This window comes from Musca autumnalis, unplaced genomic scaffold, assembly GCF_047663935.1.
Source record: "Musca autumnalis isolate F117 unplaced genomic scaffold, ASM4766393v1 scaffold_2, whole genome shotgun sequence".
Taxonomy (NCBI): Eukaryota; Metazoa; Arthropoda; class Insecta; order Diptera; family Muscidae; genus Musca; species Musca autumnalis.
The window spans coordinates 186,393,670-186,414,225 of NW_027411755.1; the positions used below are offsets into that span (position 1 = coordinate 186,393,670).

A 20,556-nucleotide genomic window follows, 5' to 3' on the forward strand; every position below is an offset into this window, starting at 1 on the left:
CATGCAATGTCTGAATTTTGAATACCCGCAAAGCTCATCCGGCTTAGAAAGATGACTTTAACTGATACTAGGTCCTCAATTAAAATAGGAAAGAATTTCTCCGAACAATTCAGTACCAAAAGAGGTTTCAGACAAGGAGACAGCCTTTTGTGTGACCTGTTCAACATACTGCTGGAAAAGGTTATACGAGATACAAATGTCAAAAGAAATGGCACAATCTACATCCACATGTTATTTGCTTATGCTGATGATATTGATATCATAGGTCGAGTAGTAAAGAAAGTAACTGATTCCTTTAAGAAGGTCGAAGGAGAATCAGCAAAAGTGGGTCTGGCGGTAAACGGCGAAAAGACAATGCGTCTATAGAGCTCGGATAAACAGTGGAATTTGGTTCCTATAACTTTGAGGTAGTAAAAGACTTCGTCAACCTCAAAAACAAAGCCACATCTCGTCAAACAAAAAAAATCTTCAAAAGATCTACGGACTAATCTGCGCTGACGGTGAATATCGATCATATAGATAAATGTATCGAGATGCTAATATTGCGTTGGCTAGGTCATATCATAACAAGTAAAAAAGTATCAGACAGCTTTGCTGACAGAGATATACCCTCAGCCTGTGTATATTTTAAAAATTTTGGATGTTTGAACCGCAAAAATGTTGATTAGGATTAAAGATCAAAAGTTTTGCAGAGCAGATACTTAAAGGAATGGATCGACATTGACCATTATGGAAGTGGATCTCCAGCCACTACATATGGTGCCATAGGGGGTTTTTACACCCTTCGGGCTGTATGCCAAAGAAGTATGGACTTGCCCCTGAAACAAAATTTACCATCGTGATTGAGGCAGCTAATGCAAGTTGCTGCCACAAAAATCAATGTGATTCGATTGCAGGTTTTTAAGTGAAATTATCCGAAATTTTGTGTGGGAGGTAGCGGATGGAGTGGACAAATATAGTCCATATTTGAACCTTATCTATATCTCTTAGATATATTAGGAAGTGTAAAGTATGGACCAATTCGGCCACTCGCTTCAGGAGTTACCGTACGAACAAATTTTCCGACCATTTTTTAACTTTTGTTGGGGAGGTACCTGAAGGAGTGGACCGATATGACTTATCTTCGAAGTTAAACTATGTTTGGACAAAATATTACTAAGGCCAAATTTTGGACAGAATCGGCAGATCCATTCGAGAGTTATCTTGCGCCATAGGGTTTTTTGCAAATTTTGGTCTATTTTCTCAGGACGTGTGGACTTGCCCCTAATGAAACTTGTACCGTCGTATGGGGGGCAGTGAGTACAAGTTGCTAAAACAAAAACCAAAGCGATTCGAAAGCAGGTCCTAAACTGAACTTATCCCAAATTTTGTGTGGGAGGTACCCGAAGGAGTGGACCGATTAAGTCCATATTGGAAACTCATCTAAGTGTGGTAGACATTTCACGATTTGCAAAGTATGGACCAAATCGGTTACTCCCTTCAAGAGTTATCGTACGTACAAATTTTCCGAACATTTTCGAACTTTTGTGGGGGAGGTACCGGAAGGAGTTGACCGATATAACCCATCTTCGAACTTAAACTAAGTTTGGGCAAAATATTACGAAAGCCATAATTTGAACCGAATCGGTTCATCCCTTCGAGATTTATCGTGCGCTCCAGCCAGCCAGACAGACAGACGGACGGACGGACATTGCTCAATCGACTCCAAATTGTCTGAAACACATTTCGTCCAAACATACTTGGGATCTAAATGCTGAGGGTATAAAAATGAGCTATGATGAGCCCGCTAAAAAGGCATATATACATGGGACACACGGCGTTGCACGCAGAATTGGCAGGCCAAGGCCAAGTGGATGAAATGAAAAGGCGCGAAGCAAAAAACAGATTGAATTGGAGATCTTTTCTTATTTTGGCTTTTGGAACGAATGTTCTGTAATGACCCCCCTTAATAAGTATGAGTGTTATCCGAACGTAGGGAGAATATTTGCTTTGGTGGTTTCAAATAAAACCTTACATCCATAAACCGAACTAAAAATAAATTACCAACCCCTATATACCTCATGCCTCTATGCAGTTTTTTTTTTTTTTATTTTTTGATTATTTCATTCTTTTTTATAATTTACATTTATATATATAGCCCCAGCGCCATAGAGGCCTTGTTGGGGCGTATCTATTCTAATTATTTCAAAAGAACGTGTATGAATTTCATTAAGGAGTTCTTTTTATGAAAAATTTATAAAAAAAATATAAAGACTTTAGTTTTGGATGTTTTTTATTTACACCAGAAGTATTTCAATATTTGTTAACAAAAATCTTTTAATTTCTCTTTTAAACGTAGAAATTCTGGTAAGAGACTTCAAGAAATTGGGAGTATTATTGAATTCTATACAACCATTGTGTTCAATTCGCTGTTTAGTTAATTCCAGGCGACATCTTTTTACTGTTAAATTTGAATTGGTTGATATTAAACTGTATTGAACGTGGTCCAAGGTTATGAATGCTTTTGTATATGAACGTCAATAATTGAAATTTATAGATTCCATACACTGGTAGTATATTGTGAGAATTATTTCTATATAACTCAACTGTAGAATATAATCGAGGCAAATTAAAGACTGTTTTAAGAGCTTTGTTTTGCGTTCTTTGTAACGATTTCAAACAAACAGTATTTTTGTGGGCGTATATCATTGCCATATAATTAAAATGACTTTGAATTAAGGCATTGTACAACAAGAGTTTCGTATCAGTACTAAAAGTATTTCTAAATTTGTGAAGAATGCCAATAGCAGGTGCAACTTTCTTTTTCAGCTCATCTATATGAACATTCCATGCTAGATTGTTTTGCATATGAATTCCCAAATATTTCAATGATTGACATTCATCAATCTTAGTATCTCCAATTTCAATATAAAATGCTGCATCATTTTGAAGACATCTAGGTCGAAAACGAATAAGTTGTGTTTTCTTCGAGCTTATTACAAGCTTATTTACTCTAAAAAATTCCATAATTATTCTAGCATCATGCTCCATTTGTCCTTTTAAGATAATATTATGATGATATGGGTATAGAAGTACGACATCATCAGCAAACATAACTAATTTTCCGTGTAGTTCTAAGTTAGATATGTCATTAAGATACAATTTAAACAGCAGCGGTCCCATCACGCTTCCCTGTGGCACTCCATGTTCTACAATTCCAACAAATCCTTTCATTCCGTTGATTTCTACAAATTGTTTACGGTTTGTTAAGTTTTAATCCTTGATCACGAATTCCGTAAAATGGCAACTTTGAAATCAATATGTTATGGTCTACCAAATCAAAGGCCTTTGAAAAATCATAAAAGGCAGCACCAACTCCTCCAAAACCCGAATCGAGACCATCGCAAATTATATTCATTACATTAACAATTGCTTCTTGTGTACCGCTGCCCTTCTTGAAACCAAACTGCATCGTATATATTTGTTCTGTTTGATCTAGAAATTTTGACAGTTGTTTGTATAACAACTTTTCATATATTTTGTCAAATAATGACAATAAAGCAATAGGTCTATAATCATTAGTTTTGCTTGCATTTTGCACCTTCGGTATTGGAACTATCTTTGCAATTTTGAGTACTTCTGGGTATGAGGCCATAGTGATCATTGTATTAAATATTGCCGTGAGATGTTCGGTTAAGCAGCTTTTCGATGCCAATAATATTTTGCCAGATACTTCATCATGTCCTGGACTCTTGTTAGTATCTATATTACTAATCAGCTCATCGACATCAGCAGTGCTTATAGTGCTAAAAGAAAATGTTGACACACATCTTCTCAAGCTATTTAATTTATTGATGTTATCGTCATCTCTGTAGACAATATTTTCTTTTAATATTTTTGGTATATTTAGAAAATATTCATTAAACATATCACATTTTATCATGTCATCATTTACTAGTTCGTTCTCATCATCCCTCAATTGAATACCGTGTTTGCTTTTCCTCCCCAAGCACTCATTAATAAAATCCCAACTTTTTCGTGGGTTTTGACTTAAATGTTCAATATTTCTCTTAATGTACGAATTCATACTTATTTTGTTGGCAATTTTTATTATCCTTCTGATATGTTTCAAAATAAACTCAGTATTTCTTTCCTTCCCATGTTTCCTTCTTCTCGCCAACAATTTTTCTTTATACTTCCGTAGTGATTGTAAGTCTTCATTAGCCCAAGGGGTTAGATTCATCTTTGCAGATTCTTTTACTTCCACAACGATTGTATTGTCTTTTATAATTTTTGTAAATGTAGACGAAATATATTCAATATCAGTTGATGGGTTGCCAGAATGGTTGTAGTTTGCAAAATTATTCTGAATTGCCAAATTTATATTATTGTAATTATAGCGCCTGACGGTTCTACCTTTATCGTATCTATTAGAACTTAATGTTTTTGTTTTTTGAATACAATGATTTTGACCTGACGTTTATTTATGGCTAAACAGGACAAGAATATATACAAGTTCATACAAATGTGTCTCAATAATGGTTTTGGACCCCAAGTATGTTTGCATGAAGTCCGTTTCAGAAAATTTGGAGTTGATGTATTCCTGTCCGTGTTTGGCTACTGCGCACGATAACTCTCGGACAGATCAAGAGATTTTGTCGCAGCCTTGGCTTTGCCGACAGAGATATACACTCAGCATGTGTGAATTAAAACATTTCTTTCAGATTTTTGTGCCTATGAACTTGCCGACAAAAATGTGGATTTGGATTGAAGCTCAAAAAAGTTTTTGCGCTGGAGGTACCTAAAGGAATAGACCACAACGTCCATTTTGGAAGTGGGTCTTAGTTTGGTAGTCATTCCTCTCAGCATATATTTTAGACCATTGGACCATTAAATCAAGAATCATGGACTCGCCCAAGAAAATCATATTATCGCTGTAAACAGAGACACTAGGAGTACCTGCCGTAAAAATTTCCAAAGGATTCTCGAACAGACCCTTAATCGCACTTAAGCAAAAATGTTGAACATTTATGTGGGTATTGGTACCCCAAGGAGAGTACCGATAGAGCCCACTGTTGAACATAAACTAAGTTTGAACACAATATTTGGAGTATCATCTTGCGTACCATTTTAGGGAATATTTTCAAACTGTTGTGTGGATTTTTACAGCTTTCGGTCAAATTTCCGAAGAATTGTGGACTTACCACTCAAAACCACTCGTAATAGGTGCCTTGAGTGTACTCTTCGAGTAAACTCTTATTCTATTTCGAGTATTTTCACTCCCGTTCTTATTTTTAAAACAGGAGTACTCGCGAGTACTCCCAAATAAAACAAAACTGTGGAGAGTAAACTTCTTTTAAAACTTGTACTCTTCTAGAACTCCCATTCGCAGAAACTTTTCACTCGCGATTAAAAACGAGCAAATCGTATTTTTTGCTCGCACTCTTCTAGTACTTTTCACTCGCGAGTAAAAACGAGCAAATCGGAGCTCTGATTGTAAGAAAAAATAAAACGATTCGAGAAAAGGTCCTAAATTGCACTTTCCCAAAATTTTGCTTGGGAGGTACCCAAAGCAGTGAACCGATATAGTCCATAATCGAACAGACATAGATCTGATACAAATATTACGATTTGCAAAGTATGGACCAAATCAGTTACTTCCTTCGAGTGTTATCGTGCGCACCATTTTAGCGAAAAGTTTTGAACTGTTTTGGGGGATGTACCCAAAGGAGCGAACCGATATGGCCCATCTTAGAACTTGATTTAAGTTTGAGCAAAATATTTCGACTGCCAAATTTTGTATCGTGTTGGTTTATCCGTTGGAGAGTTATCGTGCACTGCATCCAATACATTTCTACAGCTTTCGGGGCATTTTGACAGGAAGTATGGACTTGTCCCTGAAAAAAAAAACATGTACCGTCGTAATGGAGACAGTGAATACAAGTTGTTACAACAAGAACCAAAACGATTCGAAAGGAGGTCTAAAACTGAACTTTTTCGAAATTTACCAAAGTAGTGGACCGATATAGTTCTATACGGACTTTATATATGTGCAAAGTATGGACCTAATCGGTTAATCCGAGAGTTATCGTGCGCCCCAGCCAGCCAGACAGACGGACGGACATTGCTAAATCGACTACAAATTGTCTGAAACGTAATTCGCCCAAACATAGTTGGAGTCTAAACCCATTATTTCGATGAGACACATTTTGTCCGTATGAAAGTGTACCTCGTTAGCATAAATGCTGAGGGTATAAACTTACCTTTATAATGGTATGTAAAGTTGCCCTTTTTCAATCCGATTACCTGCTGGCATTCCTGAGTGAATGCATTTCACACACAACAATCACATAGTATTAAATTTATTTTTGTAAAATGCGTCTGCTGAGCTTTGTTTTGTAATTTATGGTCTATTGGAGATAAGAAATTCGCAGTAACATCTTTATTATTTTTCATATCATAATGATATACGAAGCGAAGCGTAACTTATATTTGAATTATTACTGGATATAAGTGCGGTGAGAACATTTTCTCAGCTGTTTGTGGAATGTATGCTATTTACTATAAAAAGATTCATACTCGTATTACATAATATTTGCAAGTTTTCTTTGTTTACTGCACAATAGGGCAAAACAGATCAAATTAACATATTGGCAAAATGTTGAAATACCAATAATCTTTTACGGGAAAGCAGTATAAAATTCTTGCGTTTTATTCTAATTATCCTTATAATGGTGCCGTAAGATTCGCAATAAGAGACAAATTAGAATAAGCAAGTAAAAACAAGTAAGAACGGCTTTAAGTTCGGCCCGGCCTGAATAAATACTAAATATATTGAGACCACATTATTCAAAATACCGAAAACTGGGATGTAGCCTTCTATGGGGGCTATATGAAGGCGTGGACCTATACCGACATATTTAGAGGGGAAAGTTGAATAACTCCAATGAAGACTAAATACCAAAATTTCAGCTATTTCGATGGATTATTGTGGCCATAACCTTAAAAATACGGAAAATCGGGAGGTTCCCTTCTTATGGGGGCTATATTAAGGCGTGGACCTGTACTGACACATTTCTGGAGGAAAGTTTTATACCACTAACGAAGACTAAATACCAAATTTCAGCCATTTCGGAGGAATATTGAGGCTACAATCTTCCAAATACCGAAAATCGGGAGGTACCCTTCTATGGGTGCTATATGAAGGCGTGGGGCTATACCAACCAAATTCAGGTGGAAAGTGTTGCACCCACAACGAAGAAAAAGTACCAAATTTCAACCATATCGGTGTGATAATGAAGCTAAACCCTTCAAAAATCGGGTGGTGCAGTTCTAAGGGGGCTATATCAAAACTGTATCTTGATTTCAAAAGACGGGGGGACAGACGACATTGTTATATCGACTTGGAATTTTACCCTGATCATATATATATATATATATATATATATATATATATATATATATATATATATATATATATTTTATAGGGTCTCCGATGAATATTTCGAGGTGTTACAAACGGAATAAAAAATTTCATTATAACCTTCATATTATGGTGGAGGGTATAAAAATTCCCATAGCAGTCCCCCGGATCCTCACCGGATTGTCCCGGAACAGCATAACATCAGTGTTACGGCCAGTGGCTATCACATCAGTGTATATACATACTATTTTTGTATTTGTATCGTTTTTCATATCCCGGAATGTCTGCTTCGGATTCTTTGGTCCGTGCCGGTACGGAGGAAATCCCAGGACCACTTTGGATGGCTGGGTTTGTCAAGTCCGCATCTACCACACTCAAGATTCGGTGGGGTGGGTGCATCTCAGGTGTTGCTTTGGACTCGTCCATCATCATCAGAATAAGAGACTACCCAGTAGTCACCCCAACAGCAATCGCTCACGCAGCATCTAACAACTGTTGTTCCATTCCCTGAAAATTTATAATTTTTGCAATTTATTTGCAATGTTCCCAGGTAAGATCGTGGAAATATGAGTCGGAAAATATCATGGTCGCTGCAGTACAGGGAACCGAATCCAACAACAACTGCAGCTTACGGCGTTGTCATGGTTATAACATCCTGAGGAAGGATCGGACCATCTGTTCACTACATACATATCTCGTTTGAGCCTGGATCTAATGACCCATATATGGAATGTATGAGGGTAGAAATCAGGCGCAAAATTAACACGCTTTCGGAAGGTCATAAGTGGTGGTGGCATTGAAATCGTAACGTATGCGAATGATTTTGCAATCTTGGCGTCAGATATCATATCTTGATGTCATTTGTGAAAAGATGAATTCTTATTTGACTGATCATACCACCTTTTTCCACTGGAGGAATATACAAATGTCCGCCACCGTGACGTTAATCATACATTTTGGAAATAGTACAGTGAACTAGGAACTAGATTACCCAAATTTTGGAATAACTGAATTAGTCATAACTTTGCATATGGTTATTTTACTACTGATCTATGGTTCGAATATGGACCTTTAGACCTTCTTTTTTCGGTGACAAGTCCATACTTCCAGAGATAATGGCCCATAGTTACGACAGCACCATTTTTTCGAGGGCAAATCCATACTTCATGAGACATTTTTGGAAAAACTCAAAAAATCCTTATAGACGTCTAAAGTATTGTGTTTAGTTAGGTTCGAGGTTGAGGGTGCATTTCTTTCCGCACAGCAAACGGATACTTTCTCCGAACAAATTTTGTATCCGGTGTATTCAAATCATCCGAGACAAGTATTTAAACTGCAATTTTGGGAAAAATTTGGAAATTTTGTGAAGTAGGTACCCGGAGGAATGGGCCGATATAGTCGATATTCGAAACTGATCTAGGTCTGGAAAATATATTACGATGTGCATCTTTGAACTTCATAAATTATTACGAAATGCAAAATTCTATTAAATGGATTTGTAACTTTTTTGTTCAACTCTTCACTTCTCCCTCTGTTTGATATTTGCAAAAGTTGAATTTTAATATTTTTTTTTTCAAATCGAAAACTTAAGTTTTTTAATGCATCCACCCACACAAATAAAACCAGTATCCAATTTCCAAAGAAGTGGAGAACAAACAAAAAAAAAACTGAGACACAAAGCACCACATAAATGCAACTTGGCGTGACACGAGGGGGCAACAAACAAGTCAGAATGTCATCATGGCTTGTTGGCCATAAAAGTGTAATAAGTTGTTGTAAAAAAGCATTACTTAATATCGTATAAGGAGAACAAATCCAAATATGAATCATAATTGAAAACAAACATGGTAAAGTTGGGAGGAACAAGAACATGCTTGCGAAGATTTATGTGGTTACAAAAACAAAATGACTGATGTCAATATGCAACAACACAGGGTGCTTCTATAGACCCTTTCTTCAAGAAAGGGTGCCTCTATAGACTCTCTCTGAAAGAAAGGGTGCCTCTATAGACCTTTCTGAAAGAAAGGGTGCCTCTTCAGAACCTTTCTGAAAGAAAGGGTGCCTCTTCAGAACCTTTCTAAAACAAAGGGTGCCTTTTTAAAAGCAAAGGTGCCTCTACAGACCCTTCCTGAAAGATAGGGTGCCTCAGTAGATCCTTTCCGGAAGTTAGGGTGCCTCTATAGACCCTTTCTGAAATAAAGGATGCCTCTATAGACAACTCTGAAGAAAAGCGTTCTTCGATAGACCCTTTCTAAAAGAAAGGGTACCTTTATAGAACCATTCTGAAAGAAAGTGGACCTCTATAGAACTTTTTTAAAAGAAAATGTGCCTCTATAGACATTTTCTGAAAGAAATGATGCCACAATAGACACTTTCTGAAAGAAAGGATGCTTTCTGAAAGAAATGGTGACTCTGTAGACCCTTTTGAAAGAAAGGTTGCCTCTGTATACCACTTCTGAAAGAAGGTTGCCTCTGTAGACGCATGCATATACAGAGACCTCTTCTAAAGCAATTGGCCGGTCTGTGGTAAGCTATGCGGAGCCAGTGCGGAATGCACAAATTAACGCTACATTCACCAACTAGGTACATAATCACTGAATTTGAATGGATATGTTTTCGAAAGGATCACACTCTACGGGAGGCATAGTGCAGCAATTATTAACTGACCCCGAATAAAATAAATGGTTGGATTAGTTTACTTCTAGCCGATCTGTATTGGAGTAAACCAATCTTCAAACTATGTTATATTCTTAAAGCCCACCGTGCATAGTTTGTCATTCTCTTCTCATTCATAACTTCATAACACATTCTATGTTCAGATATTCCGGTTTTATGTTATTCATATTTTTTATGGCATTCAGTCCAAACTACAGCAATTGGAACTGAGGAATTTATCACTCCGGACAATGACAGTCTGGTTCGAAGTGGTGATGGCAATAACGTAATAATGATGATAGATGGATGGCTGAATAAAAAATTTGAAAATGTGTAGCATAAGCAGGGAAACAAAGCAAAGAAGAGAAGAATATGAAACCAGAAACAAATCTTCATTGACTTTATTGAGTGACTAATACAGTGAGTGAGTGAACGAATCCATCCAGGCCAAGTGACAGACGATGATAACCAAACCAAGTTACTTCGTCAGAGGATGAAAGTCATGACTTGCTTAAAAGAACCAATAACAAATGCACCAACCAACCAATATCGGTAGAATGAACAAAAACAAAATCAAAAACCTGCAACACACAAGTCAAGAAACCCCACTACCGCAGTAAATACCAACCAAGTGAAGCCCACCAGTCAGCCAGCCAACCAGTGATTTCAAGCCATCGACCAGTAAACACCATTGGAATGAATTTGCACAAAGCACAGCACAGACGACAACAACGACATGAAATTACTTTGGAAACCCGGCAAAGAAATTTAAAACCTTTAACATTTATGTGGGGATGTTGTTATTGTTTTTGTTTGGTAAAGACTATCTAAAACTTGCTTCATTGGACTTTATCCATTCTTATATGGGAATAGTTTGCAGCTGCTCCAGACTAAACGATGACTCATTCACTCAGAACCCTAGCTGAGCAATAGTGGAGAGAAGCTTTAATATGGCAAGACCACATTGCAAAACAACAAAAAAATAAAAGAAAGGGATAATTCATTCACTGCATTGCAACGTGGCTGCTGGCTGCATTTCATGCCGCCGACGTATACACGTTGACAACACATAGCAGTACACAAAGTCCACAAAAGAGGTAGTTTTTGTGTTTGCAGTAAAAACAAAGGAAACCAAGAAATCGTGATACAATGCAGTCAGCACAATGTCTTTGTGGTATGTACGACGACAGGAATGAAAACAGGAAATTTTTGTGATCGCCAAGTATTACAAAATATTTTCTTATATTGAACGTTTATGTTTCTTGTGGATGCAGCAGAGAGGTGACACTAGCTCCAGGAGAACCCACCAGAAATTCGACAAACCCACGGCAGCGGGTTTTTTCGTACCGGATTGACACGAAACCATAGTATTTCGGCCAGCGACTGCCATACCAGCATCAAAACCTATGATTCTACGTAGGTTCCATGACACAACAGCTAAAAATTCGATGGCAGAATTCGAATTGGGATATACCAAATTAAAGGCCTGTTCACGGACGTACAAAGGCGGTATACGATGGTGGGTCTTGCAAGTGCCAAATCATCCAAAACGCCCAGGCGGAATCTCCAAGGTAATGCAAAAAAGGCATTTCGAAAGTAGCCCTGTTCTTCGCCGATATCTGAAAAACGGGTAGGGTTGGCCCTCTACTGAAGCCAGACAAAAATGCCAAAAAAGGTGAATCGCACAGAAAATTTCCCCTGACAGACTAATTCAACAAAGTCTTCATAAAAAGAAAACAAAAAATCCTTTTCATGTTGTTTGGTTTTGGAACATTGGTTCCCGATAATAACCCCAAGTTTCCACAAGGCCTACTGAAACCTTGAGTGCGTGAGTGTTTTGAAGGAGTGACCCTCAATATTGGGAGATTCTGGACCCATTTCTCAGGAAGTACTGGTTTTCCCTCCACTTATAAAAATTTCAATGCGATCAGAGAAGCAGTCTTTAACAGGATAAGCGCACAAAAAGTTGATCGCCGTGGGGGATTTAGAGCTTTTTGGGCATTATGACAGGGTGCATGGACTTGCCTAAGAAAAAATTATAACGTTGTAATTAGTATAAGGACTATCTTAGATGAAAATTTCAAAACAGTCCTTAAAGTGAAATTAAATTAACTTAAATCCGCATAGTCAATTTTTGTGAGAAATATTACGAAGTCAACAGCAGTCGCTTGTTTTGTAGAGTTGTGCCAAAGGAACTATGTGGAACTATCTCGTTCACTTCGCAGTTCCAATGGCCCACATTTTTCCTTTGAACAAACTGCGTATACTTAACACCACGCGTTATATTTCATGATGTTAATCACACGTTTTGGAACTAGTACAAGGAACTGGGAACTAGATTACCCAACTCTATTGTTTTGATAGTTATTTTTCGATAGTTATCATTTTCGTTGGTGGTCACCGTAGAATTTTAGACCATTATTTCAGGATATACTGCATTGTCCAAAAAATAAAACATATTACTGTAAACATGACCACAGGGAGTACCTTCAGCAACAATTTCAAAACGTTCTTCGAACAGAACTTAAACTGCACTTAAGCGTTTTTTTTTTATTTTTGAGGGGGTACCGGAAGGGATTTTTCAATGTGTAAAGTTTTGGTCAGCCATTTTAGCTGGTTCCTGAAGTATATTTTGGAGCTCTTTTAGCATTATCTCAGGAAGTATTGACTTGCCCCCGAAGAAATTTGTACCGTCGCAATAGAAGCCGCGAGGATAACTTGTTGCAAAAAGATTCAAAACGATCAAAGAACTGGTATTAAGTTTTACTTTAGCCAAAAATAATTTGAAATCTTCTAGGTTTGGACAAAATATTACTAGATTCAAAGTTGGGACCAAATCGATTTGAGATTTAGAGTACATACTACACTGGTTTTAACTCAAAGGGAAAAAAATCGACGTCGAAAACTGGTTTTAACTCAAGGAAAAAAATCGATGTCGGATTTTTTTAGGCGGCCCACCCTAGAAACGGTATATACACTTTCATACGGGCAAAATGTGCCTCATCGAAATAATGGTTTTAGACCCCCAAGTATATTTGGACGAAATGTGTTTCAGACAATTTGAAGTTGATTTAGCAATGTCCGTCCGTCTGTCTGTCTGGCTGGCTGGTGCGCACGATAACTCTCGAACGGATGAACCGATTTGGTTCAAATTTTGGCTTTCGTAATATTTTGTCCAAACTTAGTTTAAGTTCGAAGATGAACTATATCGGTTCACTCCTACCGGGACCTCCCCCACAAAAGTTCCAAAAGGTTCGGAAAATTTGTGGGCACGATATCTCTTGAAGGGAGAAACCGATTTGGCCCATACTCTGCACATCGTGAAATTTCTACCAAACTTAGATGAGGTTCCAATATGGACTAAATCGGCCCACTCCTTCGGTTACCTCCCACACCAAATTTCGGATAACTTCAGTTTAGGACCTGCTCTCGAATCGCTTTGTTTTTTGTTGCAACAACTTGTATTTACTTCCCCCCATACGACGGTACAAGTTTCAATCGGGGGCAAGTCCATACTACTTGAGAAAATGGCCGGAAAGGTGCCAAAAGCCCCTATGACACCTTGTGTAGTGGTTGGAGCGCAAAATAACTCTCGAACGGATCTGTCGATTCGGTCCAAAATTTTGCCTTCGTAATATGTTATCAAAACATAGTTTAAATTCGAAAATGGGCTATATCGGTCCACTCCTTCAGGTACCTCCCCCACAAAACTTCAAAAAAGATCGGAAAACTTTTGAAGGGAGTGACCGATGTAATCCATACTCTCCACTTCCTAATATATCTACCAAATATAGATCAGTTTCGAATATGGAATATATTTGTCTACTCTTTCTGGTATCTCTCACACAAAATTTCGGATAAGTTCACTTTAAGACCCTGCTCTCGAATCACTTTGATTTTTGCTGAAGCAACTTGCATTCGCTGCCTCAATTACGATGGTTAAAGTTTTTTCAGGGGCAAGTCCATATTTCTTGGGAAAACAGGCCGAAAGGTATAAAAAACCCCTATGTCACCATATGTGGCGGTCGGAGAACACGATAACTCTCGAACTGTTCAACCGATTTGGTCCAACATTTGGTCTTCGCCATATTATATCCAAACTTAGTTTCATGGGCAATACCGGTCCAAAACTTTCGATTCTTCTCCCCAATATTTAAAAAATTTCACTAAAATGCTAGGACGATATCACTTGAATGGGGCAACCTATTTGGTCCAAACTATGGATCTCCTAATATTTTATCAAAATTTAGTTTAACTTCTAAAATGGCCCATATCGGTCCTCCCTAAGGATACCTGCCCCACAAAAGTTCAACATTTGTGTGTTAGTGCAGTTAATTCCTAATCCACGTTTTTGTCGGCAAGTTCAAATGTCCAAAAAGGGTCACAAAATTCTGAAGAAACCTTAAATACATTCGATCTGTCCGGAGGTAACAGTTTCGCTTCACATTGGCTATTTATCTGTCTGCAAAGCCGACTGACACTTTTTTTACTTGTTTTGCTAGATTTTAAGATTGCCGAAGTTTGAGCACAATCGGAATATGTTTACACGGCCTTAAAGTTTCCATAGTAATTTGTATGGGACCAAAGTTGAATTTTCACGAAATTGCTCTAATGGCCACATTTATTGTCCAATCGATGAGAAATTTTTACCAGTTCATTTCTGTGGCTAAACAAGTAATCCTATAAGAATTTCTAAAAAACCGGTTGGGTTTTAATGATAGCAAAATAGCAAATTAGACATCGATTATTTTAAAACCACTCTAGTACACACCAACCAGTACTGGGATTCTATAATTCATTTTTTTGAGTTGCGGACAAATGTCGGTAAAATTAAAACGCAAAATTATGAATGAAAAGTTCAAATAAAAGTTGAGAACACTGTTGATGTCGGTAGAACATTGCGACTACTTTCTTTTGGTCGCTAACTTACCGAAAAATTTCGTTAATTACCGCATTTTAAGCATTTTAATTTTACCTATTTTTGTCGATAACTCAAGAAATGTGTTAGAGAATCGCACTACAGGACAGATTTGGTGTCCAAAATCATTATTTCGATGAGGAACCATTTTGAACGCATTAAAGTGTAACAAGGCTTTTAAAACCTATTACCCACCACAAAAATACGGCTATATATTCATCTAAAACTTGGGTCTTGCTGCAATCACCAACCGTTTCGAGCATATTAGGAGCATTCTCATAAAGATGGGAAAGGCTTTAGGTTTCAAAAAAACATCCGGATAGATTAACGTACATCGTTTACGCAGATAAGGGAAAATGAGTTCCCTATGCGATTTGTACCACAAAAATGTTTTTACTGATCAAAACTGCACCTTATAAGGTTTAAGTTTGATTAAACGCCACCAAGATGAGCACAGGTTGTGGATGTGTTCGAAATTAGGCTTAAGTCCATTTTAGCCTCCGTCGTGAATCTCTTTGACATGTCTTTCTTCGATAGCCCTTGGGTTCCCGACAAAAACCACATTTTTTGCGGTCCGCGATATGGGTTTTCAAAGGTCCGTTTCCTTGATGTGATTTCATTGTTTTAAAAGACAGCCAAGACAATATGGAATCTGTCCATCAGCAAAATCTTATACTTTCTATCGAAAGATTTGATCTCATATATGTGATATGAAATCAGGGGTGCTTATACATATTTCGGGAAGCATGGAATTAATCAAATGGGCGCAAAGCAATACTAAGTGCGGACATGGCAAATAAATCTGCACGGGGTCCTCGAACAGAGCTTCTTGTTACCATGATTACAGCGATATATCTCTTATCCTGCGACACTTCATATTTCCGGAGATGTGACCATGTCCAAATTCTCAAAGCACTTGATATGACTAAGACAAAATTGATATTATTGAGAAAACCTTCAGATCTTATATTCCCAGCCGAAAGCTGCTTGACCAAGTCGTATTTTTTTATTAGGATTTAATTGCGAAGCCGGTGCCAAACTCTGCCCATATTTTGGTCGGCCATCTACAAAATCATATTCTGTTAATGGGGTACTTTAAAAAATTGCTAATACCTATAATCACAAATACTTACCAAAAGTCAAAGGCCAACATCTCAGAAAATACAGACATCCGCAAGACTACTTTATCCCAAGGACTACTTTAAGTATAAGCAAATGGGTTCTAACGAGCACATTCTACCAAAATACAAGTCTTCCTAAACCCTCCTCAGTACCCACTCATATATCTTATTTGTATTTCCAGTCTACAAGATTCGGCGATAAATTGACTACTCAAGACATCTTTCATTTTTCTAAGCGTTTATCTTTCTTGCCTACTAATCTGTGTTATAGAGTTTAATTTATGATAAATCTCAAAATCCTCCTACTGTTCTTCAAAAACTACTTCTAAAAATGCATAACTTTTTAAAACTTTATACAAATTTCCTTCAAAACAAAGCCAAAATATATACTTACAGTACTCCAGAGCAGCGTGTACAGACAAATGATCCAATTGTCATGTTGACATAAGTTGGTCCTTTCTGGCCGCAATCGAAACATTGACGATTACCCCCACCCGTTGTAATCAATTCACGCAGTGCTTCCAGATATTTGTCATCTTGTTTTTTGCGTACCATGGCCATGTTTTTGGCAATAATGTTGTTGCCGTTAATGGTTGTGGTGGTGCTGATGTTGTTGTTGTTTTTCGCGTAGTCTCCCAGTGTTGCCGGTGCAACTGGCCTATAACGTATTATATCTTCAATTGAGGCCGTTGGCAATGGTGGTGACGACGATGTTGGAAATGTCAATGACGATGATGATGAAGCTGCCACCGATCCGGTTGGTGGAGTTGGTGATTTGGGACGACGCGATGACGACAAGTAGGACGACTCGGCTAAAATAGCTGAGGATAATTTATTATTGGTGGTCTTGAGTGGCTTGATATTCGGTATGGAGCCGTTTTGACTGATGTAATTGAAATCGTCGTCACTGGTAGAACTGGCTTCGGCAAAAAATTCCGTATCAGGCGGAGGTGAGGGATCTTTGTAAGCAGTTCGATATGTATCCGTGTTGTTGATTCTCGTAGAGGTCGGATATAAGAAAACGAACTGAATGTTTAGGCTGTTTTTTGTGTTTCCTTTACTACGAAATCACAAATTTAACACTTCTTTTTTAAATTCACTTAAATTATTATTTACACAGATTTCAATGAGATTCTATAGCAACTTCAAATTGCCAAATTTTAATTTTTGTTTAGCTTTTCTTTTTGTTTGGCGCCAGACAGGAACACAACAAATGACAAATTCAATCTGCCAACAGGAGATAGGCAAGTTGGTCCAATAAGAAAAATAAGGTAAAGGCCACCTCACTACACAACAACTTCACAATTCTGAATTCCTCTACTTCTTTCCTCCTCTTTGAACCCTTGCTCGGACACACAAACACACTCTCACACGTTTCTTCTTATTTGACGTTTCAACACAACACTTGTTTTTCTGCTGCACAACTCAGTCAGCCAAATATTTTTACGCAATGCAATGATTAGAAATTTAAGTGGATTTTTCTACAATTTTTGTTTTGCTTTTGACAATATTTTACACAAACACACAAAAATTTACGCAAATTTTTTTGTTTGTTTTGAAACTTGAACAAATAAATAATTTATTAACAATTGTTGCTTTGTTTGTTTGCTTTTTTAATTTAACGAGAAAAAATATTTGCCAAGATTTCTTTTTAAATTGTAGTCGTTGCTGTGGTTTTTATACGTCCACCAATTTACTACTTGATTTAATTGCGTTTTTCCGTTTTCTTTTGCAATTTACACTCTGTGTAATTTTCCAATCTTCTGTTTTACAACAACAAACAACACAAACTTATTAAATGTAATAAAAATATTATTTTCTTTCTACAGATTTTTCTTCACTTTTTTTAATTTGTTATTATTTATTTATATTTTGCTCGTTTTTTCTAGTATTTTTTTGTTGGTTTTACTTTTTATACTCGATAGTATAACAGTTTCATAAATAACATTATAACAGTTAACCCGTCGCGGAGCAAAGCAGCAAAACGACCGCACTTAACAACAATACAATGGAAAATAATAGCAAGTTTATTTTGAAAAGCAAAGCAGTGGCCGTCAATGCTCAGAGAAAACTTGATGTAAGGCAGTCAAGCGAAAATGATGACAGTGGTTAAGATAATCACCCGGCAATGATAGCATGACAATGACGGCGGACTTTAAATGCTGGCGTAAAACGTTGGCCTGTTCCCGTACTTTATAAAGTGGTAAAAGTCGTAAAAGTTGTAAAAGTCGTAAACGATTTTCATATAAATTTTGTGTACGGGAACGAAAAATGTGTAAAAGTGGTAAAAATTGTAAAAACTTTTTAGTTCTGGAACAGAGCTCGTATAACTATGCACACAGGGACGGGAAAATGGAATTATTAAATTATAAAGGAAACAGTTTCCAAAATTTCAAAAATAGCGGACTTTTGCAACGCAAAAGTATGAAAGGCCCATACCTATATACGACCGTATGCCCTGGGCGTGTGTGGTGAAAAAAGTACAACACATGTATTCTTATGAGAACAACCGAAATACGTCGAGCGTATACTTTTTGTAAATTGAACAAATTCAACTATGACAGAACGTTATTGTTTGTATGTGAGTGTGTTTTGTATTTTAAAACAAAAGCCCAACAAAACATGAAATACAATTCATTGCAAAGGAAAATTATTTGTTTTACGAATGAAAACATTTAAGTAAGTTTCGGTCGCGGATTTTGTGTTTTAAATGTGATTTTGGACTCAACGTATTTGGGTAATACGGACGCTCAGAGAGCGTTGTTGTGGTAGAAAGGTGAAATATTTGTGTACGTCCCGCCGTTATTTAGGTTTAGCAGTAATGGGTACTTTACACAATATGTTTTGTGCATATGAGTTGTCACTTCTCCCATACAAAATGTATATGCAAAGTGACAACTCATATGTAAAAAACATATCGTGTAAAGTACCTATAAGGTATTACTAAAGATAATAGGTCTGTTCGATAACTCAAAAGTTTGCACAAATTTGTAAAAACTTTTACAAAATTATGTTCGATAACAAACTTGTTCAGTGAAAGAGAAATGAGAAGCAGTTGCAAGTACTTGCAAGAACTTACAAATACTTTTTACTTTACTTTACTCACTGGTTCAGCTTTCGACATGGACTCCAACTCCACTCCATTAAAAATTTTCGTCTCGTGAATTACCGCAAAAATGTTCGCAACTTAAGTTGTTTTTTCTTTATTTTATAACAAATTCTTCGAAATGTATACACTCTTGTTTATCTTTTGAAGAAATGTGTAGGGATCAACCAACTGTTTTTCTGTAGAGATCCCTACAGCAACTGCTTATAAAATGTATCGAACGGAGTCCATTTTTCATAACTCTGTTGGACTACATCGAAAGATGTTGTGAAATCATAACTCCAATTGCACAGCTTCCTAAAATTTTTGCTGGGTTTTGTCAGTCATCAGGCAACCACAAAATATTTTGTGGTTGCTAGACAGTTTGACATATATCGATATTTCCGAAAAATCGACAGTCAAAACTGATTGTGTGTACTCCGCTTTAACCTGCAAAGTGTTCCCTTACTTTAAAAGCATACAATTTATGTATATGAGAGCAGTTCACCACTTTTACCATTTTCTGTCACTGTTACCATTTTTAAAAGTAATAGTACGTTTATATATAACTGGATTTAACAAACCCAGTGCGTTTCAAATGTCAATTCCATTGCTTATATTTCAAACAAATCCTCATAAAGAAGGTTAACCCTGCAAGAAGCACTAATATAAACAGCATATAACCCGACAAAAACCTATAATATAAGCACGCTATAAAGGAGCAGACAAATAGTCAGTTTCGAAAGTCAGCTTTGCTCAACAAATCGGTTGCTTGCTAGTGTGGCCGATCTTTTTTGTAATTCACCATGTTGGAAGGTTGGACAGTTATCGATAATTGCGAAAAATCGACATTCAAAATTGACAATTGCTGATGATTGTTTACGTATACATACAAAATTACTAATAAAGTCGTGTTTTACACTTTTACAATTTCTCGTATGAGATATCGTCCCCTCTTTGCTCATATTGGTATATTTTACACACAGGGATACAGTTTTGTACCATGTCTAATGAAAAAAATAAATAATTTTATGATTTTCAAATAAATTTAGATTTATTAACTCCATAAAATGTCATGCGACCAATCGTAAACGTGTAAAACACGACAAACTCTGTTGCAAAAACAGTTGCAACTTTTGGTACTTTTTGAGTTGAGTTGGATTTTTTTGCATAAATAGCGAATACAACATTGTATTTTTGGTGGATTTGTGGCGGATTTAAAATAAACCCAGCCGTGAGAGGATTTAATTTTTGTATGGCAAATCTGGTCACATTTGACCAGATTAAGCAATAAATGCTCATGAAGTGGGTTAACCCGGCAAAAAGCTGTAGTGTAACCGTGCTATTATTCCTTTATAATTTGGGAAAGCAATCG

General features: G+C 36.9%; 1 protein-coding gene across 2 annotated transcripts in view; it reads right to left on the minus strand.

Moving 5' to 3' along the window:
* The window catches only part of drongo (Arf GTPase activating protein drongo), a 323,025-nt gene extending 304,850 nt beyond the window's left edge, over positions 1-18,175 (minus strand). For both annotated transcript variants that reach the window (XM_073970373.1, XM_073970370.1), the window contains exon 1: positions 16,491-18,175. In XM_073970373.1, the coding sequence (XP_073826474.1) occupies positions 16,491-16,657 (167 nt within the window). In that variant the 5' untranslated portion in view covers positions 16,658-18,175. The remainder of the gene's footprint in view (positions 1-16,490) is intronic.
* Between the last annotated feature and the right edge of the window lie 2,381 nt (positions 18,176-20,556).